Source organism: Pseudorca crassidens, chromosome 11, assembly GCF_039906515.1.
Source record: "Pseudorca crassidens isolate mPseCra1 chromosome 11, mPseCra1.hap1, whole genome shotgun sequence".
Lineage (NCBI taxonomy): Eukaryota > Metazoa > Chordata > Mammalia > Artiodactyla > Delphinidae > Pseudorca > Pseudorca crassidens.
The window spans coordinates 1,029,660-1,049,201 of NC_090306.1; the positions used below are offsets into that span (position 1 = coordinate 1,029,660).

The 19,542-nt window shown below is 59.6% G+C and overlaps 1 protein-coding gene across 7 annotated transcripts; it reads right to left on the reverse strand.

Annotated features, from left to right (window-relative positions):
- Positions 1-1,449: 1,449 nt before the first annotated feature.
- IL17RA (interleukin 17 receptor A) lies at positions 1,450-19,542 on the reverse strand. 7 transcript variants are annotated; one of them, XM_067755968.1, is made up of 12 exons: positions 19,255-19,542; positions 13,340-13,364; positions 12,538-12,684; positions 11,747-11,859; positions 10,134-10,260; positions 8,606-8,653; positions 8,329-8,492; positions 7,675-7,758; positions 7,368-7,452; positions 5,824-5,925; positions 4,484-4,561; positions 1,450-4,041 (listed from the first exon to the last, which is right to left on the reverse strand). In XM_067755968.1, exons 1-12 carry the CDS (start codon positions 19,402-19,404, stop codon positions 2,597-2,599), a joined length of 2,568 nt encoding a protein of 855 aa, XP_067612069.1. In that variant the 5' UTR covers positions 19,405-19,542; the 3' UTR covers positions 1,450-2,596. The 7 variants fall into 7 exon arrangements, with proteins under 7 accessions (XP_067612069.1, XP_067612067.1, XP_067612065.1 ...); XM_067755966.1 differs by having other exon boundaries at positions 4,520-4,561; positions 5,824-6,216; XM_067755964.1 differs by having other exon boundaries at positions 5,824-6,216.

Genomic DNA, 19,542 nt, shown 5'->3' on the forward strand with positions numbered 1-19,542 from the left:
GCCGTGGACATCCACGAGGGTCACGTGGCCGGGGGTCCTCCTGCCTCCTCGAGTCCCTTCTGTCACTCTGTCCAAGAGAGGAGTCCAGGGGTAGTGGTCACAGACCGCAGGACGTGGGCTCTCGGAGGACCTCTCTGGGTGAGGCAGGATTTTATTAGCCGAGGTGCAGAGCAGCACGAGAAGAGAGGCCTGGCCTTATTCACACTTGATGCTCTTGGTGTTGGCAAACGGCTGACACCACATTCAGGCTGAGGGAATCTCCAGCACTTGCGGCCAGCTGAGACCAGTGTGAGACTGGGGGCTCTGGGGGAGGGGGCGGGAGAGTGGGCAGAACAAGGCTGAGCACCTGGGGAACTTCACAGCTCCGTTCACACCCGCCACGTCCACACAGGCACACCACGGAAGGGAAATTAGTGCTTGCCTAGCGACGGGAGGTTGGGGGTTGGGGTGATGATTAGGGGCTGGGTTTCTCTGGGGGCATAAGAAAAATGTTCCAAAACTGATTATGCGGAAGGTTGCTGAGCTCTGAGCCCCTAAAGCCTTGAACTGTACAGAGTCCACGGTGAGTTGTATGAGCTGTGAATCCTATCTCAGTAAAGCTGTTAGGAAAAAAGGCAGGAGTCCTGCTGACAAAGGGAACATAGTGGACAATGCCAACTGGGGACATCTGGCCTCAAAGGCCAGCAAAACAAGAATCTGAGGTCTGTGGGGAAGGCGATCCACATGGAGAGCGTGCTCCCGGGACCAGAACCACGTGGGCTGGCCATCCTGCCACACGGCAGAGCCCCGGCTCCGGCTGTGGAATCCACACTCTGCATGCTGAACACGCGCTGACTGGAAGCAGGGGGAATGTCTCAGAAAGCCTGTGGGAGTCTGGACCCAATGACACCCACCTGCATCATCAGAGGGATGGTGCCTCAGAGGCTGGCGGATGGGAAGGCTCAGCTCCTCTGTCCCCGTCCTTGTCCGCTCAGGCTGCTGTAACGGAACACTGCAGACTGCGCAGCTCATCAACGACAGAAACACCCCTCACGGTGCTGGAGACTGGACGTCCAAGGTCAAGGTGCCGGCAGATTCCTGCTTCACAGACGGCCATCTCGCTGTGTCCTCGCACGGCAGAAGGTCGAGGGGGCCCTGTGGGGTCTCCCAGAAGGGCACTCGTCCATCCACGAGGCCCCACCCACGCCCTCACCTCCTCCCAGAGGTCCTCCCCAACACCATCACACAGGGGATTAGGTGTCAACCTCAGGATCTGGGGGGACACTGACGCCAGTCTATAGCACTCCCGCACCTGGTCCTCTGCTACCAGCGGGCTGGCTGTGAGCTAAGCACCGTCCGGGGCCTGGGCCTCGAAGGCCTGCTGCTACCAGCCACAACCTCACCACGAGAAAGGCCTCTGCCACGAGGAACTTCTTGACCTATAGCAACGTGTGACTCGACCGCCAGGAATTCTGAGTTAACAAATTTATTCATTCCTTCATTGATAAGCTCTTTCACACACGCGCGTGCGCACACCCTGGTACCTGATTTCCCACCAAACTTCAGAATCCTCTCCTCCGTGCAGGAGCCTGGAGCTCCAGTTCAGGACTCAGGTACAGGCAAAGAGAACCCTGAATCCCAGGGTGGGGACCCCAGCGTGCACAGGGCTGGGGGCTCCCTGTGCTTCCCGAGCTCGGGCGCTGCAGCCCAGGGGCCCAGCCTGCAGCCCCGAAAGAACCCTCGGCCGTAGGTCTCCCGCTGACCGAGGCCACGCTGGGCTCACGCCATGCTGATGCCGTCAGGCGCCACGACCCTCACTTCTATCTGGTCTCTTTCCGAAAATGACTGGGTGTGTTTGGCCCTCAGCCTCCTGACGGCAGCAGCTCATCCTGGTGAAGGAGCCCCCGCTGCACCCAGCCTGGCCCCGAGGCCTCCCCAGGCTGCGCCCACTGCCCCGCCTTCCGTGGCAGGCTCGGTTACGGCCCTGCCCCACTCGCCTGCAGCCCTCAGCCTGGGAAACGAGCTGCTCCTTCGGCTCAGACACGTCCTCCTCCAGAAGCTTCCCCCTGGGCCAGGCACCCCTTCTGCGGACTTCATGGCCCCGGGCGAGCTTCTGGCAGCCTCTGCATCTCGCGCCCCACCCCGTGTGCTACCCCGTCCCTCTCACTGGAAGGGCAGCTAGCTCCCTGATGGTCAGGGCGATGCGGGGCACAAAATAAAGGCTGAAGGAACGAATGACGGACCCCCAAGGACACCGCCATTAGCTCCTGGGAACAGGCTGTGGGTTCTCGCGGGGACGGTCACGGGAAGAAAGGTTAAGGGGACAGAGCCAAGCTGTTTACTTTTTTTTTTTTTTTTTGCGGTACGCGGGCCTCTCACTGCTGTGGCCTCTCCCGTTGCGGAGCACAGGCTCCGGACGCGCAGGCTCAGCGGCCATGGCTCACGGGCCCAGCCGCTCTGCGGCGTGTGGGATCCTCCCGGACCGGGGTACGAACCTGCGTCCCCTGCATCGGCAGGCGGACTCTCAACCACTGCGCCACCAGGGAAGCCCCAAGATGTTCACGTTTTAAAGGTACACATCTCACACATGAGCATACACACGTCCACACGTGCACACCTACGGACACACGTGCTCACCACCCTGGGCAGGGGAGGCCCCACGCGGCGGCCCCTTGGGCTCCAGGCCAGGGTTCTTGCGAAGCTCCTGGAAGAAGAGCAGCAGCTGCAGGCTTCGCAGGCTCTCCAGGCCCTCGGGACACAGCGGCTGCCCGCCCGGCCCCCCGCCCCGGTCCCCGTCGGCGTCGTCCGGGAGCTGCGGGGAGCTCCTGGAGATGTAGCCCTGGTCGGACTGCACAGACCGCCGCTGCTCCCCCCCAGGGGGCGTGCGCACATCCTGGCAGCGCGGGCTCTGCTGCAGGGACGGCAACATGGAGCCGTCTGGCCGCCCCGTGGGGCTGCTGCGGACGGGCGGGTCCTCGGGGTGCATGGGGAGGAAGAGGATGCTGTTCCGCCCCGGGCCCCAGCCGCCCAGAAGCGGGCAGGCCTCGTCTCCCCCAGCCAGGGCCAGCCGGCTGGCGGCACCGCTCCTGACGGCCCGAAGGATGGGCTCCACTGCCTGCGCTGGAGGCGCCCCGTCCACCGGGACCACCGTGGTCTGGAGCGTCTGGGCCGCCGGCTGCTCCTGGGGCCAAGGCTGGGGCTCCAGCCGCGACGGGCCCCCTCCTTCCCCCGCAAGGAGCAGCTCCACCAGCAGGCTGCCCTGGGAGGCGGGTTCCAGCACCAGCGGCTCCTGCCGGACGATCCCTCCTCCCGGCGGCGGCTCCTCGAAGGCCTCCTCGTCCAGGGACGGGAGGTCCTGGTCGTCTGCCAGGCAGAGGTTCTCGAGCTTGAACCAGTCGGGGCGCTGGGCCTGCCAGCGGCGGAAGCGCTGCACGGCCTCGCGGAGCTGCTGGCCACTGGGGCTCTGCAGGTAGTTCTGGGCCGTGAGCGCCCCGACGCGGTGCATGCGGCCCGGCCCGAACATCTCCAGGTCCTGGATGCGGAAGTAGACCTCCTCAAACTTGTCCATGAGCGCGTAGCAGGAGGTGATGTTGAAGAGCTCGGGGATGTCAGCCTCGCAGCTGATGTCACTGAAGTAGCAGACGATGTAGGTGCCGAAGCAGGCCGGCCTCTTGAAGTCCGGCAGGATCATGTTCATGGCCGCCGTGAACAGGTCCCCCGCGGGCTTCCCGCGGTCACAGCGAAGCTGGACGGCGGCGTCCTCCCAGCCGAGGATGGCCTGCCACTTGGCCCGGGTGCCTCGGGAGCACAGGACGATGATCTTGGAGTTGCCCTCCACCACCTCCTGCTTCCGGCGGCCCACCCAGGTCATGACCCCCGCCTCCGAGATGGCCTGCTCCTCCAGCAGGTCGAGGGCCACTTCGGTGCCGCACACGGTGAGCAGGAACTGGGCGAACTTCAGGACCACGTCCACGTAGAGGGGGTGGTCAGCCGAGTAGACGATCCAGACCTTCCTGGGCTTCAGGGGTGGGGGGCTCAGGCTGGTGGCAGCGGGCGGGACGTCTGAGGGGAACAAGGAAGCCAGGCCGAGGGTTCAGGCATGTCGGCGCTGACCACACACCCAGGCCGGGGACAGCCCCGCCCGGCTGGCCGGAAGCCTCCCGAGCCCCCAGAACGCAGCTGAGACCTCAGAATAAGCCCAAGGCGGCGGCCTCGACGTGCTGGCTGCCTGTGAAACAGCCTGTGCCCTCGGGGAAGAGTCTCCCTTTTTTATCTGGCCTTTAGCCTCCATGTTAATTAAAATTGCTTTTTTCCTTACAAGACACAAAGGCCCGTTTACACACAGCTGCTTTCGGGAGGACCTCTTTTCACAAAACACGGTGCCCAGCCTCGCTGTTTGAGGTCCCCTCTGTTCGGAGCTAGAGGTGGGTCCCCGGCAGGTGTCATCTCCTGAGGGACAGGAGCTGACTGGGTGGCCCCTCCAGGCCGCTGTGAACAGACTCACCCCAGACCCAGGCCGCCCAAGCCGGGAGGCGCCCACCTGTGCATTTGCTGCCGTTTTCACATTTTCCGTGACGGGACCCTGAGAGGAAAAGAAATGCCAGAAGTGATACTCCAGAAGTGTCCTTGCAGGAAGCACAAATCTTACAAGATGGCTCAGAACGGCTCTTTTGGAAGAGAAACAGGGACCAGCTCACAGGGGCACCTGCTGGGAGCTCTGCCCCACTCCCGACCAAGGGAGGGGTCGAGGTAGCATTCTTAGACGCTCTGGGCCTCTGCAGGGAGACCGTCCCTCCCATGACCGCTGTGTGACCTGCGGGAGGTATCAACGCCTCTGAAACTCAGTTTCTTCCTCTGTGAAATGGGTCTGTGTGTGAAGTGGCCGGCACACCCCACCAGCTGGGTCACACGGTGCTGGGTCTGCAGCACTGACCTGGCTGGGACCCCCAGAACGGTGCCTCGGAGGTTACACCCCAACAGTGGCCATCCCCAAGCAGAGCTCGCCTTCAGGGAAAGCCCCTTCCCCAGACGTGTCCTTTCAGGAGGCAAAGTCTTCCGAGATGCCTCCAGCAGTAGTGCCACTGGGCCCCTTACATTTTCTCCTGGTATTTTTTCTCTTCTTTGGCCGCGCCTCGTGGCTTGTGGGATCTTAGTCACCCAACCAGAGAGTGAAGCCAGGCCCTTGGCAATGAGAACGAAGAGGCCTAACCACTGAACCGCCAGGGAAGTCCCTCCTGCTGGTGCTCTGGGGTGAGGAGGTAAACCAGCGTGCTGAAGTGACCACTCGTCCTGGAGGCAGCGAAGGGCCCGTGGAGCAGGGCTGACTCACCAGAGCCATGCGGCCAAGGCAGACGTTTGGAACCTTGATTTCAAGCCCCACCCTTTGGGCCTCTGCCTAGAACTCTGAGGTCCTCCCTCGCCCCGAGGAGTGGCCGCTTCGGGAAAAGGTCAGACGTGTAGCACGAGAAGCAGGCGGCCTCCCGACGCCTGCAGAGACCCGGACGCGGGACCCTCCCAGGGAAGGACCCTCTCGACAGGTCTCGCGCCCGGCTGGTCATCTTCCCCAGCGTGAGCTGTGGTCACGGGGAAACGGCCTCCCAGATCGGGGTCGTGGAGGGGCAGGGAGAGGCTAAGTCCCCACCCCAAAGACCCATGTTTCCTCCTGCTTAGAACGTGGCCAGAGAGGGCCGCAGCCGGAGGGAACCGATGCTTATTAACAGGCTGAAGGGCGGGGATGCGTGGGGCTGTGAGCACAGTCCCCCAGCTGGTGCAGGGACGAGGGGCACGGGAAGAGAGGCGGGGCAGAGGGCAAGCCCCGGGTGGGCCCACAGCCCCTGGCCTTACCCGGTAACCGCCAGGCCAGGCAGACGGTCAGCAGGATGACGGAACCCACGAACAGGATGGAGAGGCCGGGGATGCACCTGGACACCCACAGGGGCATGTGGTCTGTGGCAGGAGAACAGCGTGATGGCGTGGCAGGGAGGCCTGTGACACCAGCCCCGGGGGCCCGCCCGCTGCCCTCCCTGAGCTGCCCTCTCTGCTGTGCCAGCCCTGGGGTCCTCAACCAGCCGCCCACCCTGGGGGGTCCTCCCGGACACCAAGATGGGCCATGGTCCCGCCACCCAGGGCCGCCTCCTGGTACAGCCTTTCTGCCTGGCTCCACTCCAGGACACAGGGACCTCTGTGTCCCCTGAGGCGGCAGAGACTGGGAGGAGTCGGCCTTACCTTCAACGGTGTCTGCAATGAGAACCAAGGACAGACTCTCAGTTACTAGCAGCAGTCACACACCCAGCACCCGCGTGCCGTGCCGGGGCCTGCTGACGGCCTGGCCCGACTACAGGTTAGTAAACTTAGCGACGCCACCTGCAGGGGGCGCCTGAGCTGGTGGCCTGCTGGGAGGCGCCTGCCTCCACCTGGAGGCCGGGCTCCGTCCAGGCCAGTGCAATGCCTGCTGCTTTATTTATTTATTTTGTTTGCGGTACGCGGGCCGCTCGCTGCTGCGGCCCCTCCCGCCGCGGAGCACAGGCCCCGGACGCGCAGGCGCAGCGGCCACGGCTCACGGGCCCAGCCGCTCCGCGGCATGTGGGATCTTCCCAGACCGGGGCACGAACCCGCGTCCCCCGCATCGGCAGGCGGACTCCCAACCACTGCGCCACCAGGGAAGCCCCTCCGCTGCTTTTTGATTGGCGTCTGCTGCAGGAGGCTTCTGAACGGGAAGTGGGCAGCGCGCTGGGGGCTCAGGTCAGAACCGGGGCTCTGCCACTTCCTCGGTGTGTGACCTTGGACAAGGTGCCTGACATCTCTGTGCCTCAGTTTCCTCACCTATGAACCTGGGGGAGGGAGTCTCCACTTCATGGTATATATTACGTAGTACACAGTACTTAGTACACAGCACTCAGTATAAGGTACACAGTACACACTTAGTACAAAGTACATAGTACCCAGAACCCAGTACAGAGTACTTAGCACACAGTAAAATATACTTAGCGCTATAGTACACAGTACCTATACTGTGGTGCACAGTACCCAGTACTTAGTACACAGTACGCAGCACACAGCACTACAGTGCACAGCACCTAGTATACAGGACTTAGCAGGTAGTACTATGACTCACAGTTTGTGAGAACTAGAAATGGACATGTTAGAGCACCCTGTTCACTACACGGTCCTTGACTGTAACTAGGACAATAAGAACCCCCATTTTTCAAATCACGGAAGTTTTGAAAGGTTAAGTGCTTTGCCACACAGCTAACGAAAGGCAGTCAGGAGTCCAACCTGGAGTCTCTCTAAGGCCCCACAGCGCAGGCCTGGATGACGTCAGGGCTCGGTCGGCCGGCTGACCTTCGCCCGCCCTCCCCCGGGTGCGCCCCGGCCGCCGTGCGTCTCACCTGGGGTGTGTGGGACCCCTGGGCAGGGCACGGCCACCGAGTGTCGGAGGCAGTCGTTGAGGCAGCTGCTGAAGAAGGGCTGGATCTGCAAGGACAGAGCGCAGGGAGGAGAGGCAGGGGGACGTGGCCCACCTCGGACCCCGCCGGCCCCTCCAGGACGTCCCCGCAGCTGCTGGGCAGGAGGGGGCAAAGGGCCCTGCCCAGGTGAGGCCAGGGGCCGGGCAGGAAATCCCAGCCGGTAGCGGTGCTGGGTCGCTGGGGAGCACGAGCCCCGGGCCGCCCACCCCGTGCCCACCCCTGTCCCCACCTGCACGTGGTGACGGCAGCACCAGCTGAAGTCTGGCAGGGTGAGTGTGACGTTGCAGCACTGCCGGGTGGCCTCCTGTGCAGGCTGCAGGGCAGAGGGGCAGTGAGGCCCTGGCCTCTGCTGGGATGCGCCCCCAGGAGGCCCCAGGGAGAGAGGCTGGCAGGTCCCGCTACAGGAGGAGCGGCCCCTCCCCAGGGCCGTGGCTGTGTGGACTCAGGACTGCATCCAGCACCCAGCTGCCCCGCTTGGCTTTGGCCGCTGGGGATCTTGGGGACGGACACACCTGTCCTGCACTGGCCCTGCCCTGGCTTCATCTTATTTCCTCACCTTTACTCCCCTTTGCCTTCACTTCCACATTTTAAAGTCTTCAAATCCTTTTTGCAATAATGGAATTAACAAGGCTAACAAAAAGAGGACCAGGAAAACGTGGGGGAGGGGAGGACAGAGGGCCGGGCGTGCAGGGCAGAGACAGCCATGTCCCGTCAGCTGTCGGAGCAACTACACACCAGCCACACTCCAGTCACACGTGGGAAGGGAGGACGGCAGCCCAGGTCACGCCCTCCAGCACAGCCTGAGCGCCTGGGCCTTGAGGCTTGGAGAGGCGGCTCTGAGCCAAGCTGGGGGGGTTAGGAGAGCGGCAGAGAGAGCAGTTACCACGTCCAGATCCACGATGCGCCGGAAGCAGCTGCGGTTCTCCGCGGGCAGAAAGCTGTCCAGCAGGATCTGGTATTTGGTGGACTCGTTCCACGGCGTGAAGCTCAGCTGCAGCTGGTGGGCCTCGAGGATCTCCACAGTGATGTTGGGGTCCCACAGGCTGCCTGTCCCCCAGGGGCACAGACGCGGCCGGGAGTGAGGGGCGAGCACGCGTGCAGGTGTGCGTGTGTGCGAGTGCACCCAAGTAAAGCCCCCCACAGGGCTGCCTGCCAGTTACCTGAACTCACGCAGGGCGTGGTCATCTTCATCCTGGGGTCCTCGCAGTCTGTGGACCGGGAAAAAGTGCAACCGTCACGCGCCTCCCCTGGAAAGCTGGCTCCTGCGGGGCCTCTGACACCAGAGCTAACAGCCTTCTGCCTCTGGGGAGCCTGCTCAAAGCTGGCCCTTCAGAGAAGCCCCAGGACAGACACTGCCATGGGCCAGAGGCCCCACAGGCCTGGGACCGAGGGGTCCTGGTCCACTCCTGCTTCCTCTCCCCCGGGGCTCCCTCTCCTGAGCCGCCTCTGCCCTTGAGGAGAGAAGGACTGTGTCCCGCTCAGCGAACGGCAGCATTTCCCCAACTTTCCCATGTCCTCACAGTAGTCTTGGGTTCAGCCCCTCTGGGGTGGGCCTGGGAAGCTGCATTTCTGACAAGTTCCCAGGTGATTCCATGGTGCTGCGGACGCAGGGAGCCCGTGGGGACCACTCCTCTGGAGATGTCTTCTTGATCCCTCCATTTCTTTGACTGCAACGTTTGTACTTTGGTTTCAGAAGGCACGAGAGAGGCATGAATCACCGCAAGTGACAGGGGCTGAGCCAGTCCGCTTTAGGGACAGGGGAGGGGGCGGGGGGGTCACTCATTTGACAAATACTGGCTGAGCCCCCGATACGTGCCAGGCCCTGTGTTAGGCCCTGGAGATACGGTGGTGAGTGAGACAAAGTCCCTGCCCTCCAAGGATGACATTCCAGTGGGAGAGACCGTAAAAGCAAATAGCGTAATATCATGTCACGAATATGTCAAGATGATGGAATGTCAGGGAGCAGGGAGTGACACGAGGGGCAAGAAAGCCGGGTGAACAGATCGTGTGTGCACATACAGGAGTATGCATGTGTGCACGTGTGTGAGCAGGGGGTGCTCTGGAGATGAAGAAGGCTTCAACAAGCACTTCCCGATCACCTCCCACATGCAGGGCCACTTGTGGGCGTCTGGAGGCGCACAGGCGGGTGTGGGGTCCAGGCCCTGTTCTCAAGGGGCCGGCGTCTAGGTGTGCCTGGCTCTTAACAATGAGAAAAGCAGGCAGTGGCAGAGATGCTGGGGAGGACAGAGATGCACCCCAGAGGTGCACACACGTCAAATGATGCTTTGGAAGATGAGCCTGCCAGGCGTCCCAGGAGGAAGGAGTAGTGGCAAGAGGGGAAGGCGTGGGATAAATGCAGGTGGGACGTGGGGGAAGAATGAGGAACTGAGAGCTGGGGCGGGGCTGGGAGCAGGGCCACAGCTCTCCTGGGACTGGCTTGTGCTCCTGACACGTTCTGGGCAGGAAACGTGCGTCTTCAGCCCCGTGGAGGGACTCCGGGTCCCGTGAAGCTCCTGGGTCGTGCGCCAACACCCACTGTTTGTGTCGCAAGAACGGGCTCCGCCTTCAGGGAGTGGAGGCTGTGGCCACTCAGCAAAGAACCTGGCCCTGCACCTGTTTGTCCCGTGGGTCCCACAGGCTGACTGCAAAGTGAGGGGTGAAGGCAAGGCTGGGGGGGGGCGCTCTTACCGGGCACCAGGAAGTTTCTGGACTGGTGGTTTGGGTCCCCGTCAGGGATGGGCTTAGGCAGGTGGTGGACGGTCACCTCGTACTCCTGGCCGGGTTCCACCACGAAGTGGCTGAAGGCAAAACGCCACTAGGAGATGGGAGAAGGGGAGGGCAAACAGGTCACGGCTCTCACCCACCTGGGCCCAAAGTGCACCCCATCCACCCCCAAAGGATCAGTCAAAAGAGGGAGAAAACAACCACTACAGCAAGCTCCCAAGTCGGAGGCATCTGTTTCTCTGTTTTTCGTTTCTTCTGGTCTTTCTTGCCTATTATTATTATTTTTTTATTAATTAATTCATTTTATTTTTGGCTGCATTGGGTCTTCGTTGCTGCGCACGGCCTTTTTCTAGTTGTGGCGAGCGGGGGCTACTCTCCGTTGCGGTGTGCGGGCTTCTCATTGCCGTGGCTTCTCTTGTTGCGGAGCACGGGCTCTAGGCACGTGGGCTTCAGTAGTTGTGGCACATGGGCTCAGTAGTTGTGTCTCGTGGGCTCTAGAGCGCGGGCTCAGTAGTTGTGGTACACGGGCTTAGTTGCTCCGCGGCATGTGGGATCTTCCCGGACCAGGGCTCGAACCTGTGTCCCCTGCACTAGCAGGCGGATTCTTAACCACTACGCCACCAGGGAAGTCCCTTTCTTGCCTATTTTAAAAAACCTAGATCTGGCCTCATCAGGAGACAGTGGGAGCCAAAAGCAAGAGAATTTGGGGAAAGACGAAAGAGCCCCCTCCCTCATCGGCCCTCTCCAACTCCAGAGCACACAAGGGGCAGCTAAAAACTACTTGTTAAGTGACTCTGCCTCCTTAAATGGGAAAGCCAGGGGTCTCTTGAGAACGTCCTGGAGCACAGAAGTGCAGCGAGAGGGCTACGAGGTCCCCCCCGCCCCCCTGCCCAGGCCTGACAGCATCTTCGTTGCGCAAACCTTTTCTGGATGGTGTAGGTGACACACGCTGACTCCAACTTCCCTGGTGGAGTCTGTGGGGGTCCCTGGTCCTCACCACCCTCCAGCAGTAGTTTGGGGGTCCCCACTAAACACGGGACAGGGGATCTGTCTTTGCTGCTTGTGTTTGTGGGAGCCCTGCCAGCGGCCACTTTCCAGACGTAAAGCAGCGTGTTTAGATGAGCCTGGGTCAGGACCGCCTGGATCGCTTGTCACCACCAACCGCTGCTGTTTAGACACCCGCAGCCTCTGATTCAGGAAGTCTGGGTGGGGCCCTAGAACCCGCATTTCTAACAGCTCCAGGTGATGCTGCTGGTCTTGGGACCACGCGCTGAGCATCAGTGCTCTAACCAAACTCACAGAGAATCCACTTCCGGCTCTGGGCAGCAAAAGGGGCAGCAGCTGCAGCAGAAACCACGGCAGCTCCGGTCTGGGCAGAGCCTCTCCTCCCGGAGGCCCCGGGCTGACCCAGGTACAGGGCAGGCTGGCATGCGTGGGTCACAGAGCCGCAACAGCGAGCGGCGACATAAGGTAGGAAGGAAGAGCGGCGTGTGTGCGCATGTGCGCGCGTGCATGTGCTGTTCCCCAATGGTCACCACCATCCCTGCCCCCGCCCCCCGCCCCGGCTGGAGTCTTACCCGCTTGTGATGATGCTTCAGTGTGGACAGAAACTCAAACTTGACACACAGACGTTCGTTGGTGTTCAGCTGCAAGACAGACAATTCCGCTCCCTCCAGGTAGAGGATGCTGGCTGGAGGGCAGAGGGAGGGGAGGGGCCGCAGCTGCAGATCAAGGATGACTAACCGCCGGGGTGGTGGGGAGCACGTCCCGTCTGGGACGCTTGCCCGTCTTACCCGCCCTCTGCTTCCTGCTCCTTCCAAGCTCCCTTTGGGCTGTATTAGCCACTGTCTCGTGGACAGCTACCCCGCTGGACACGGACAGCGACACTTTACCCAGGGCTCGAAGCGAACGCTCTGCAAATTCGTGGCTAGGGCATTGGCGACACGCTGTGGGTGTCAAAGGGGTGTCCCCGAACTTGAAGAGGACGCAGCAGCCAGCGGGGCTGGAGCCTCAGGAAGAGAACTCCCCCAGGCCGTCCACAGGTCTGGGCGCCCTGGTCACCCACCCCTGAGAGGTTGGGGCACTGCTGTCAGGAAGGCCAGCCCCGCAGTCAGACAATTCACGACCTGACGCCTTTTCCGGGGTGACGAAAATTTTAGGCTGAAGAAAGGCCTTCCTTGAAGGATCGTGGGTTAACATCCAAACACTGAAAAGGACTCACTGCCTGAAACGACGGGTCCTCTCACTAAACTGGCCCCTCGCGTCTGAGCACAGGGCTGGGAGCCCAGTTCTGAGTCTGGGGGGAGGGCCGGGCGGTCCAATCTGTGGGCTCACCGGAGGTGGGCAGCACGTCCAGACGCCCACTCACCGTCTGTCTGAAGCGTCCACTCGACATGAGCCACGGGGAGCAGGTGTCCTTGCTGCGTGTGGACAAAGCGCAGCTGGGTCTGCACGTCTTTGGGGGGCGAGGGGGTCAGGCTTCGAGGGTGGATCCAGGTGTCGTCCAGGCAGGTACCTGGGGGCCAGGAAAGGCAGAAATCAGAGGCTGGCAGGCTCTGCAAGAAACCAAAGACGCAGACCAAAGAAGACACCTCTCGGGGGTCCAGGGAGCCAGGCCTTCACGGTCAGGCCGTGCCCGAGACCGCGGCTGTGCTCTCAGCTGCCCAGCCCTGCTCGCTCTCCCGATGCCTGTCTGGGGTCACGGCAAAGCTCTGATGTCTAAAGGGCACCTTAGGAGAGACGACAAAGCATGCCCTTGGCTTTGAGAGGAGGCAGTGGCTGGAAGTGGGGCAGGAGAGTGGGGCAACCAGAAGAGCTGCCCTATTGTCATGTGCGGGGTCCCTAATGAGCACAGACACTTGAACTGTGCGCCTCCTCCTTGAATTAAAACACAAGACAAGGTCCCACCCCAGGTGTCGCCCACTTCAGGGTGACAGCTCTGGCGAAAGAGTCGTATTACACATTCACCAGGGTAGCACCCCAGAGAAAATCCTAATGACAGGCCTGTGCCTCCCATCCTGACTGCTGCACGATGAACGTCCTCGACGGAGGTGCAGGTGCGGCCCCAAATCTCAGGGGTCCTCCTGCTGGGGGCTGGGACCCTCGTCAGCTCAGCGCGGGGTCAGCGCTTCATCGCGGCAACATGAGAAAAACAAAAACCGGTGACTTACTGTTCTTGACTGTGCAATTCAGCCCCTGCGGAAAAGAGAAGCAGGTAATCACAGACAAGAAAGAACTTGAATCCACAAGCCGGGCTCTGGCGTCCCCGGGCTCATTCTCAAGAATGAAACACAGGCACCCTCCCTCTCTCTTTAAGGGACACTCTCGGGGGGAGGGACCACACTTCTCTCCTGTCAACTGAGGAGACACAGGGTGAGAAGTGGGCATAGCACGTGGCAAATGGAACTGGCATTTTCTGAGTGCCTTTAGGAGCTGGGAGGCACCTTAGCCTCTTTCCCTGCCCTGATATCAGAATGCTGGCATGGGGACTTCCCTGGTGGTCCAGTGGTTAAGACTCCACACTCCCAATGCATGTGGGCCTGGGTTCGATCCCTGCTCGGGGAACTAAGATCCCACATACTGCAACTAAGCCCGCGTGCCGCTACTGAGCCCGAGTGCCGCAACTAGAGAACCCTGTGCACCACAACGAGAGGTGCCACAACAAAGACCCAGTGCAGCCAAAAAAAAAAAAAAGAATGCTGGCAGCCAGGCCCAGAGAAAAGACCTCTGGATTTCGACACCTGAGAGTCGCCCAACAGACAGGCCACGTTCACCACCAGCCTGACCCTTACAGTAAGTTCAGTGATCAAAATGCCCGTCTACACAGGGCATCCAGTCAGCCTTTAGGACCTCAGTCTTGAGATATTCTCAGACAGCCAAAGGGTACCAGCTATCTGAGAAGGATTTCCTGTACGAAAAATATGTCAAAACCCCCCAAATTAAAAAAACAAAAAAGCTCTTGGAGGAAATAAGACAATGCTGGGAGCAGGATAAAATTAAAACAAACAAAATGTAACAGTTTCACAGAAATAAGAGAGGACACTTCATCCACATGAGAAGGACAGAGTACTGTGGAAAAGTGAGCAAGCAGAGAATCAAAACAAATCTTGAAAATAAAAAATTCCACAGAAGGCCTGGGCTATAAAATTCAGGAAATTTCTCCAAAAGTAGAACAAATACAAACAGAAATAGGAGAAACAATATATGAGTATTTAGAGACTCAACTGAGGAGTGATAAGACATGATTAACTAGATTTCCAGAAGAAGACTACACAGAAAATAGAGGGAAGAAATTAAAAAGAAAAGAAAAAGAAATTCTAGAACTGATTATTTCCAAATTAAAAAGGTCCACTGAATGGCCTTCACAGCAAATGAATAAAAGGCCTAGACCAAGGCCCATCATGAGACTTCCGGAATACCAGGAGTGAAGAGAAAATCATAATGTTTACAGAGAGAAAAAAATAGGCGATACACAGAGAGGAATCAGAGTGGCATCGGTTGTCTTAGCATCTGTGCTGTGGGCTGGAAGGCAGCAAAGCGGTGCCTTAAAAATCCTGAGGGAAAAGTATCTTTAACCTGCGATTTTTATACCCAGCCAAACTATCAAAAAAGTGTGAGGCGAGAATAAAGACATTTTCACACACATAAAGACTTAAAAAAAAAATCGATTCATCTATCTATACTTCTCACACCCTCATACTTAGGAAACTGCGGGATATGCTCCAGCAAAAGGAGGGAGTTAACCTCTGAGAAGGAAGACTGACCCACTGCCACAGGCTTGGGGAGTAATCGGTCCAGGCTGGGGTTGGAGAATACAGAATGAAACTGATGGAATATCTGCCATGTGACAAACACATATGACAAAATCTCATAGAAAAAAACCAACATTAGTTACATGGAAAATTACGGAAGTGAAGAATGAAAGGAATTATCATCTCCAGGAGGAAAGAGAAATTATACCAGAAAAGAAATACAACCAAAGCACACATACTTGCCTCAGCAGTGAAGATTAGCATTTGTTATAGTATAAACACTAACCATTGGGACTACCCTGGTGGCGCAGTGGTTAAGACTCCACGCTCCCAATGCAGGGGGCCCAGGTTCGATCCCTGGTCAGGGAACTAGATCCCACGTGCATGCCGCAACTAAAAGTTTGCATGCCACAACTAAAGAGCCTGCCTGCCGAAACTAAGACCCGTAAGACCCAGTGCAACCAAATAAAACAAACAAACAAACAAACACTGAGCACTGACAGAACCACAGTGGGAAGACTGGGAGGGGAAGCAGTGGGAGGAGGTAATGTAAGAAATTTAAATTTTCATCTATTGTAAATCAGTAGGTAATATCTAAAATCGACAAATGAAGAATAACAATATAAGTACATTTAGAAGTATGGAGGCAAATGCCAGAAGAAATAACTGGAAGTAGTATAAGTGATCCTCTTTGGGGAACTGTTTTAGGGATTGTGGGGGGGCAGGGACCTGCTGGGTTTTGTTTTAAACATCTTTGTACCATTTTAAAAGGATCACCACATATCACCTTGATAAGAGTTAATTATAAGGTAGAATTTCATCTATGACATTATTCCAAACAAAGAAAAGGATTAAAATGTGAGACAGACAAATGAAAACATGAATTTGTTTAGGGGAAGCCATAGCAGACTTTTTCTTCTTATAATCTAATTTCTATAAGGAATTTACATTAATGTAATGTTTTCAATCGTGTAAAAAAATGCATTCAGGATCTCCTCTGGATACCACCAGGACAGACCCTGCTTTATTCCCCTCCAACAAATCACCCCTCATTTCTTTGTTTCAAATGCCCATTTTAATTTTTTTTTTTTGGTGGTACGCAGGCCTCTCACTGTTGTGGCCTCTCCCGTTGCGGAGCAACAGGCTCCGGACGCGCAGGCTCAGCGGCCATGGCTCACGGGCCCAGCCGCTCCGCGGCATGTGGGATCTTCCTGGACCGGGGCACGAACCCGTGTCCCCTGTATCGGCAGGCGGACTCTAAACCACTGCGCCACCAGGGAAGCCCAAATGCCCATTTTAATTTAAAAAGCAGTAGGATCAGAACATTATTTGTGAGCTTGTGAACAGCACTATGTCAGGGCCTCCTGCAGAAGCCCAGGAGGGGATGCCCACGATGATGATGACTGTGGCCAGTGTGCACCGAGCTCTCCTCCTGTGCCAGGCATCACGCTAACACTTTGTACGCACGTGTCATTTAATCTTAACAACAGTCCTATGAGGTCGGTACCATCATCCCCTTTTTATTCATGAAAAAACTGAGGCACAGGGAGGTCAGCTAAGTGGCCCAAGGCCCCACAGAGCTGACACTCAAACCCGTGCAGTTTTGCTCCAGAATCCCGCTCTTAACCATGGCCACGTGGCCTCTACATAAAAAGGGGCGCTCGCAGCAGGTGGGCCCACCCTCTCCATCTGCGGTGGTGAAGATTACAAGGAAGGATTCAGACAGTTCCACGGACATCGACGAGAGCCCGGTAGAGAGAAGTGGGCTGGGCGCTCACACACAGTTCTGCTTTGGTCCACCTTGGCCGGCCGCCCAGCATCTCCGAGACAGGTGCATGGTGCCAGCCCGGCAGCCCATTGAGAGCTCTGAATGAAGGTGTGCCTGTCACCCCCGGCACAGAGGCGGCATGAAGCTGCAGGCCACTGTTCCTGCCCCAGCACACCCAGCGCACAAGCCCCTGGTCCGCCCAGCGTGTTATGTGATCTCCCCACAACCCCGTGAGGCAAGAGTCATCCCTGAATGGCCGGGAACACTGGGTCACGGCGGTGGAGGGACTGGCCGGGGCTGCAGGGCGGCTGAGAGACAAGCTCCACCCGAGGCCCAGGCCTGACTCAGCCGCGTCCCCTGCTGCTGATGCTATGTGCTATCTGTCACATCTCACACAGAGGCTGGCAGCCAGTGGAGGAGCCCATGAACTCTGCGGTGATGCACTGACCGCAGCCCCGACTGCCCGGTGTCCACACCACACAACTTGACACTCGGGGAGGATCACGGTCGAAAGCTGTGGCGACCAGAAGATGGGGTTAAACCCACGGCCGTTCCACCCCCAGTCAGAGCTGCAAGTGCTTGGGAAAAGAAGAATTTGTAAGGAACACATATCCCGTCTAGAAACTTTGGCGTTAACACTCCCGCCGACCACCTCCAAGTTGCGGGCTTTCTTCTGGGCTGGCGGTCATGGTCATGGGAAGCTGAGAAGGCCCAGGTGGGAAGGGTCCCCCAGGGAAACACAGTTTCTCCAGTAAGGATCGGATGGGTGGGGGGGACTCAGAGTCCCCTGGGTTTTGAGGCACTAAATCCAAGCAACCGGAACCAGCCTTGCTTGGTCTCCGCCTGTCACCGCCTCGCAGGCAGAGCTGGCTTCGCCACTCAGCTGCTCACCCTCCCCTTCGTCCTTTCGGTCCACAACCATCTGTCAGCCCCCACGTCCCGCGCCTGCAGCACTGGGCTGTAGGCGGTGGAGTCAGGATGCAAACCCAGGTCCTCCGGGGTCAAGTGCGGGCGTCCCCTGACGCTACATGGTGCTCTGTCCACGGAGGCGCCAGCGGAGGGAGGGAAATCTGGAGGGCGTCGCTCCTCTCTCTTCAGGGCGCGGGCCGTGGGGGGCGTGTGTCTGTGGCCAGGTGTACGGCGGGGGTGGGAAGGCAGAGCCCGGGGGGTGCAGACGAATCTGCCAGGGGATCCCGCTCTGCCACCCCACACCCCCATCAGGCCGAGCCCCCCTGCTCCCGCTGAGCAACTGAGGTCAGGCCGTTTCAGCTCAGGGGAGCCCCTCCCTCATGTCCCGATGCTTCTCTCACTTTCCTGCCACTCAGACCCCTCAGTCCTCAGCCTGCCCCCCGACGGGCCTTGGCTCAGCGCTTTCCACCTCCTGGAACACCCCAGACCTCTGTCCTGGAGGGCCGCCCAAGTGTCTTCTCTGCCGCAAAGAGCACCCTAGGCTGCAGGAGTTTCTCTCTTCCCTGGAATTCTGTACACTCACTGGTTGCACCGAGAGCACTGGCTCCAGGCTCCGGGGTGATTCACCACCCCTCTGGTCATCATCAGGGAGTGTGGCTCTGTCGTTTCAGGACCTTGTATGTTGCAGGCGCCTGGCAAGTGGCCATTGAGAAATGAACCGAGTCCAAGGGAAGGACCTGCTGAGTGGGTCTCACGCTTTGCCCAGGAGTGGGAGTCACAAGGACGGTCCCCAAATCATTCACGTTAAAAGAAAAGTTTCTGCTAAACAGTCGCTGACCCTCCTCCACCCTCTTGTGGTGAATCCTCGACAAAATTAGGTCAAGAGGAATACCGCTTCGGTTGTTTCACATCCTCTGACTCAGATACTGAGAGTTATTTCTTAGCGCCAGTGGTGGAGGGGAGTGGACCGAGGAAAACAAGAGGAGCGCAGGGGAGTCTTTTCCCTGAAGCCGGGCCTCCACCCCAAGGCCACTACCCGTCGGTGGGTGTGTCGCTTCCTGTGGGCACAGCGGCGCAGCTGCCCGGCGGATACAGACCAGCGGGACCCCAGACCCGGTCGGTGGCGGCCGCAGGGGCGGCGTCCTGAGGGTCCACGCGGCCTCCAGGGCTCGCGCCGGAGGGGTCACCGCTCTGCCCTCACAACTCTCCCCGGAAGCTGCCCCCGCAGCCCCGGGGCCCGTGCGCCAGGCGCTGCGGCCGCGGGGTCCCCGAAGCGCGGGCTCCGGCGGAGGAGGGTTCCAGGACCCGGGCTGGAACCGGGCTCGCTCCCACCTCGCCCTCCGTAGGCCTCTCCCCACCCTTTACTAACCAGCGCGCCCCGCCTCCGGCCGGCCGCGCCTCCTCCGAGGCCCTCCCCAAGTGTGGGACGCCGCTGGGACGCCGGCCCAGGTTGTGCAACCGGCGCTGCGCGATCTTTCCCAGCAAACTCCGTGTTTTCCCGGGTCCGCATAGCAACTCCCGCCGCTCCGGGAGTCCTCCCCACGGCGGCCCGCTCTGTGCCCGAGCCTCGGAACCCCCGAGATCCTGCGCGGACCTCCTGTCACTCGGCAGCCCCGCGCCCCCGGCCCCCGCCCCCCGGGATGCGTCGGGGTCTCACCTGCTGGGTGCACACGGGCGCCGGGTGGTCCAAGAGCCTCAGGGAGGCGCGACCCAGGCCCGGGCCGCACAGGAGCAGGAGGAGAAGCAGGAGCGACGGCACCGGCGGGGGCCCCCGGGACGCGCGCGGCCGGCGGCGCGGAGCCCCCATGGCTCCGGCCTTCGCGGAGGGCTCGTGCCCGGGCTGGGGGCACAGCGAGGGCGCGCCCCTGGCTTCACCTCGGCTGAGTCCCGAGTTAGCTCCCACACGGCCGCTTCCGGCTTCCAGACCTGCCCCGGGCGGGAAGCG

Coding starts and splice junctions, on each gene's coding strand:
- IL17RA (XM_067755965.1), bottom strand. CDS start 19,404: ATGGGGGCTCCGCGCCGCCGGCCGCGCGCGTCCCGGGGGCCCCCGCCG. Junction 11,860..12,537: donor GTGGACGCTTCAGACAGACG/GTGAGTGGGCGT, acceptor TCTGCCCTCCAG/CCAGCATCCTCTACCTGGAG. Junction 7,537..8,328: donor GCATCGTGGATCTGGACGTG/GTAACTGCTCTC, acceptor CCTGCCCAGCAG/CTGCGGGGACGTCCTGGAGG.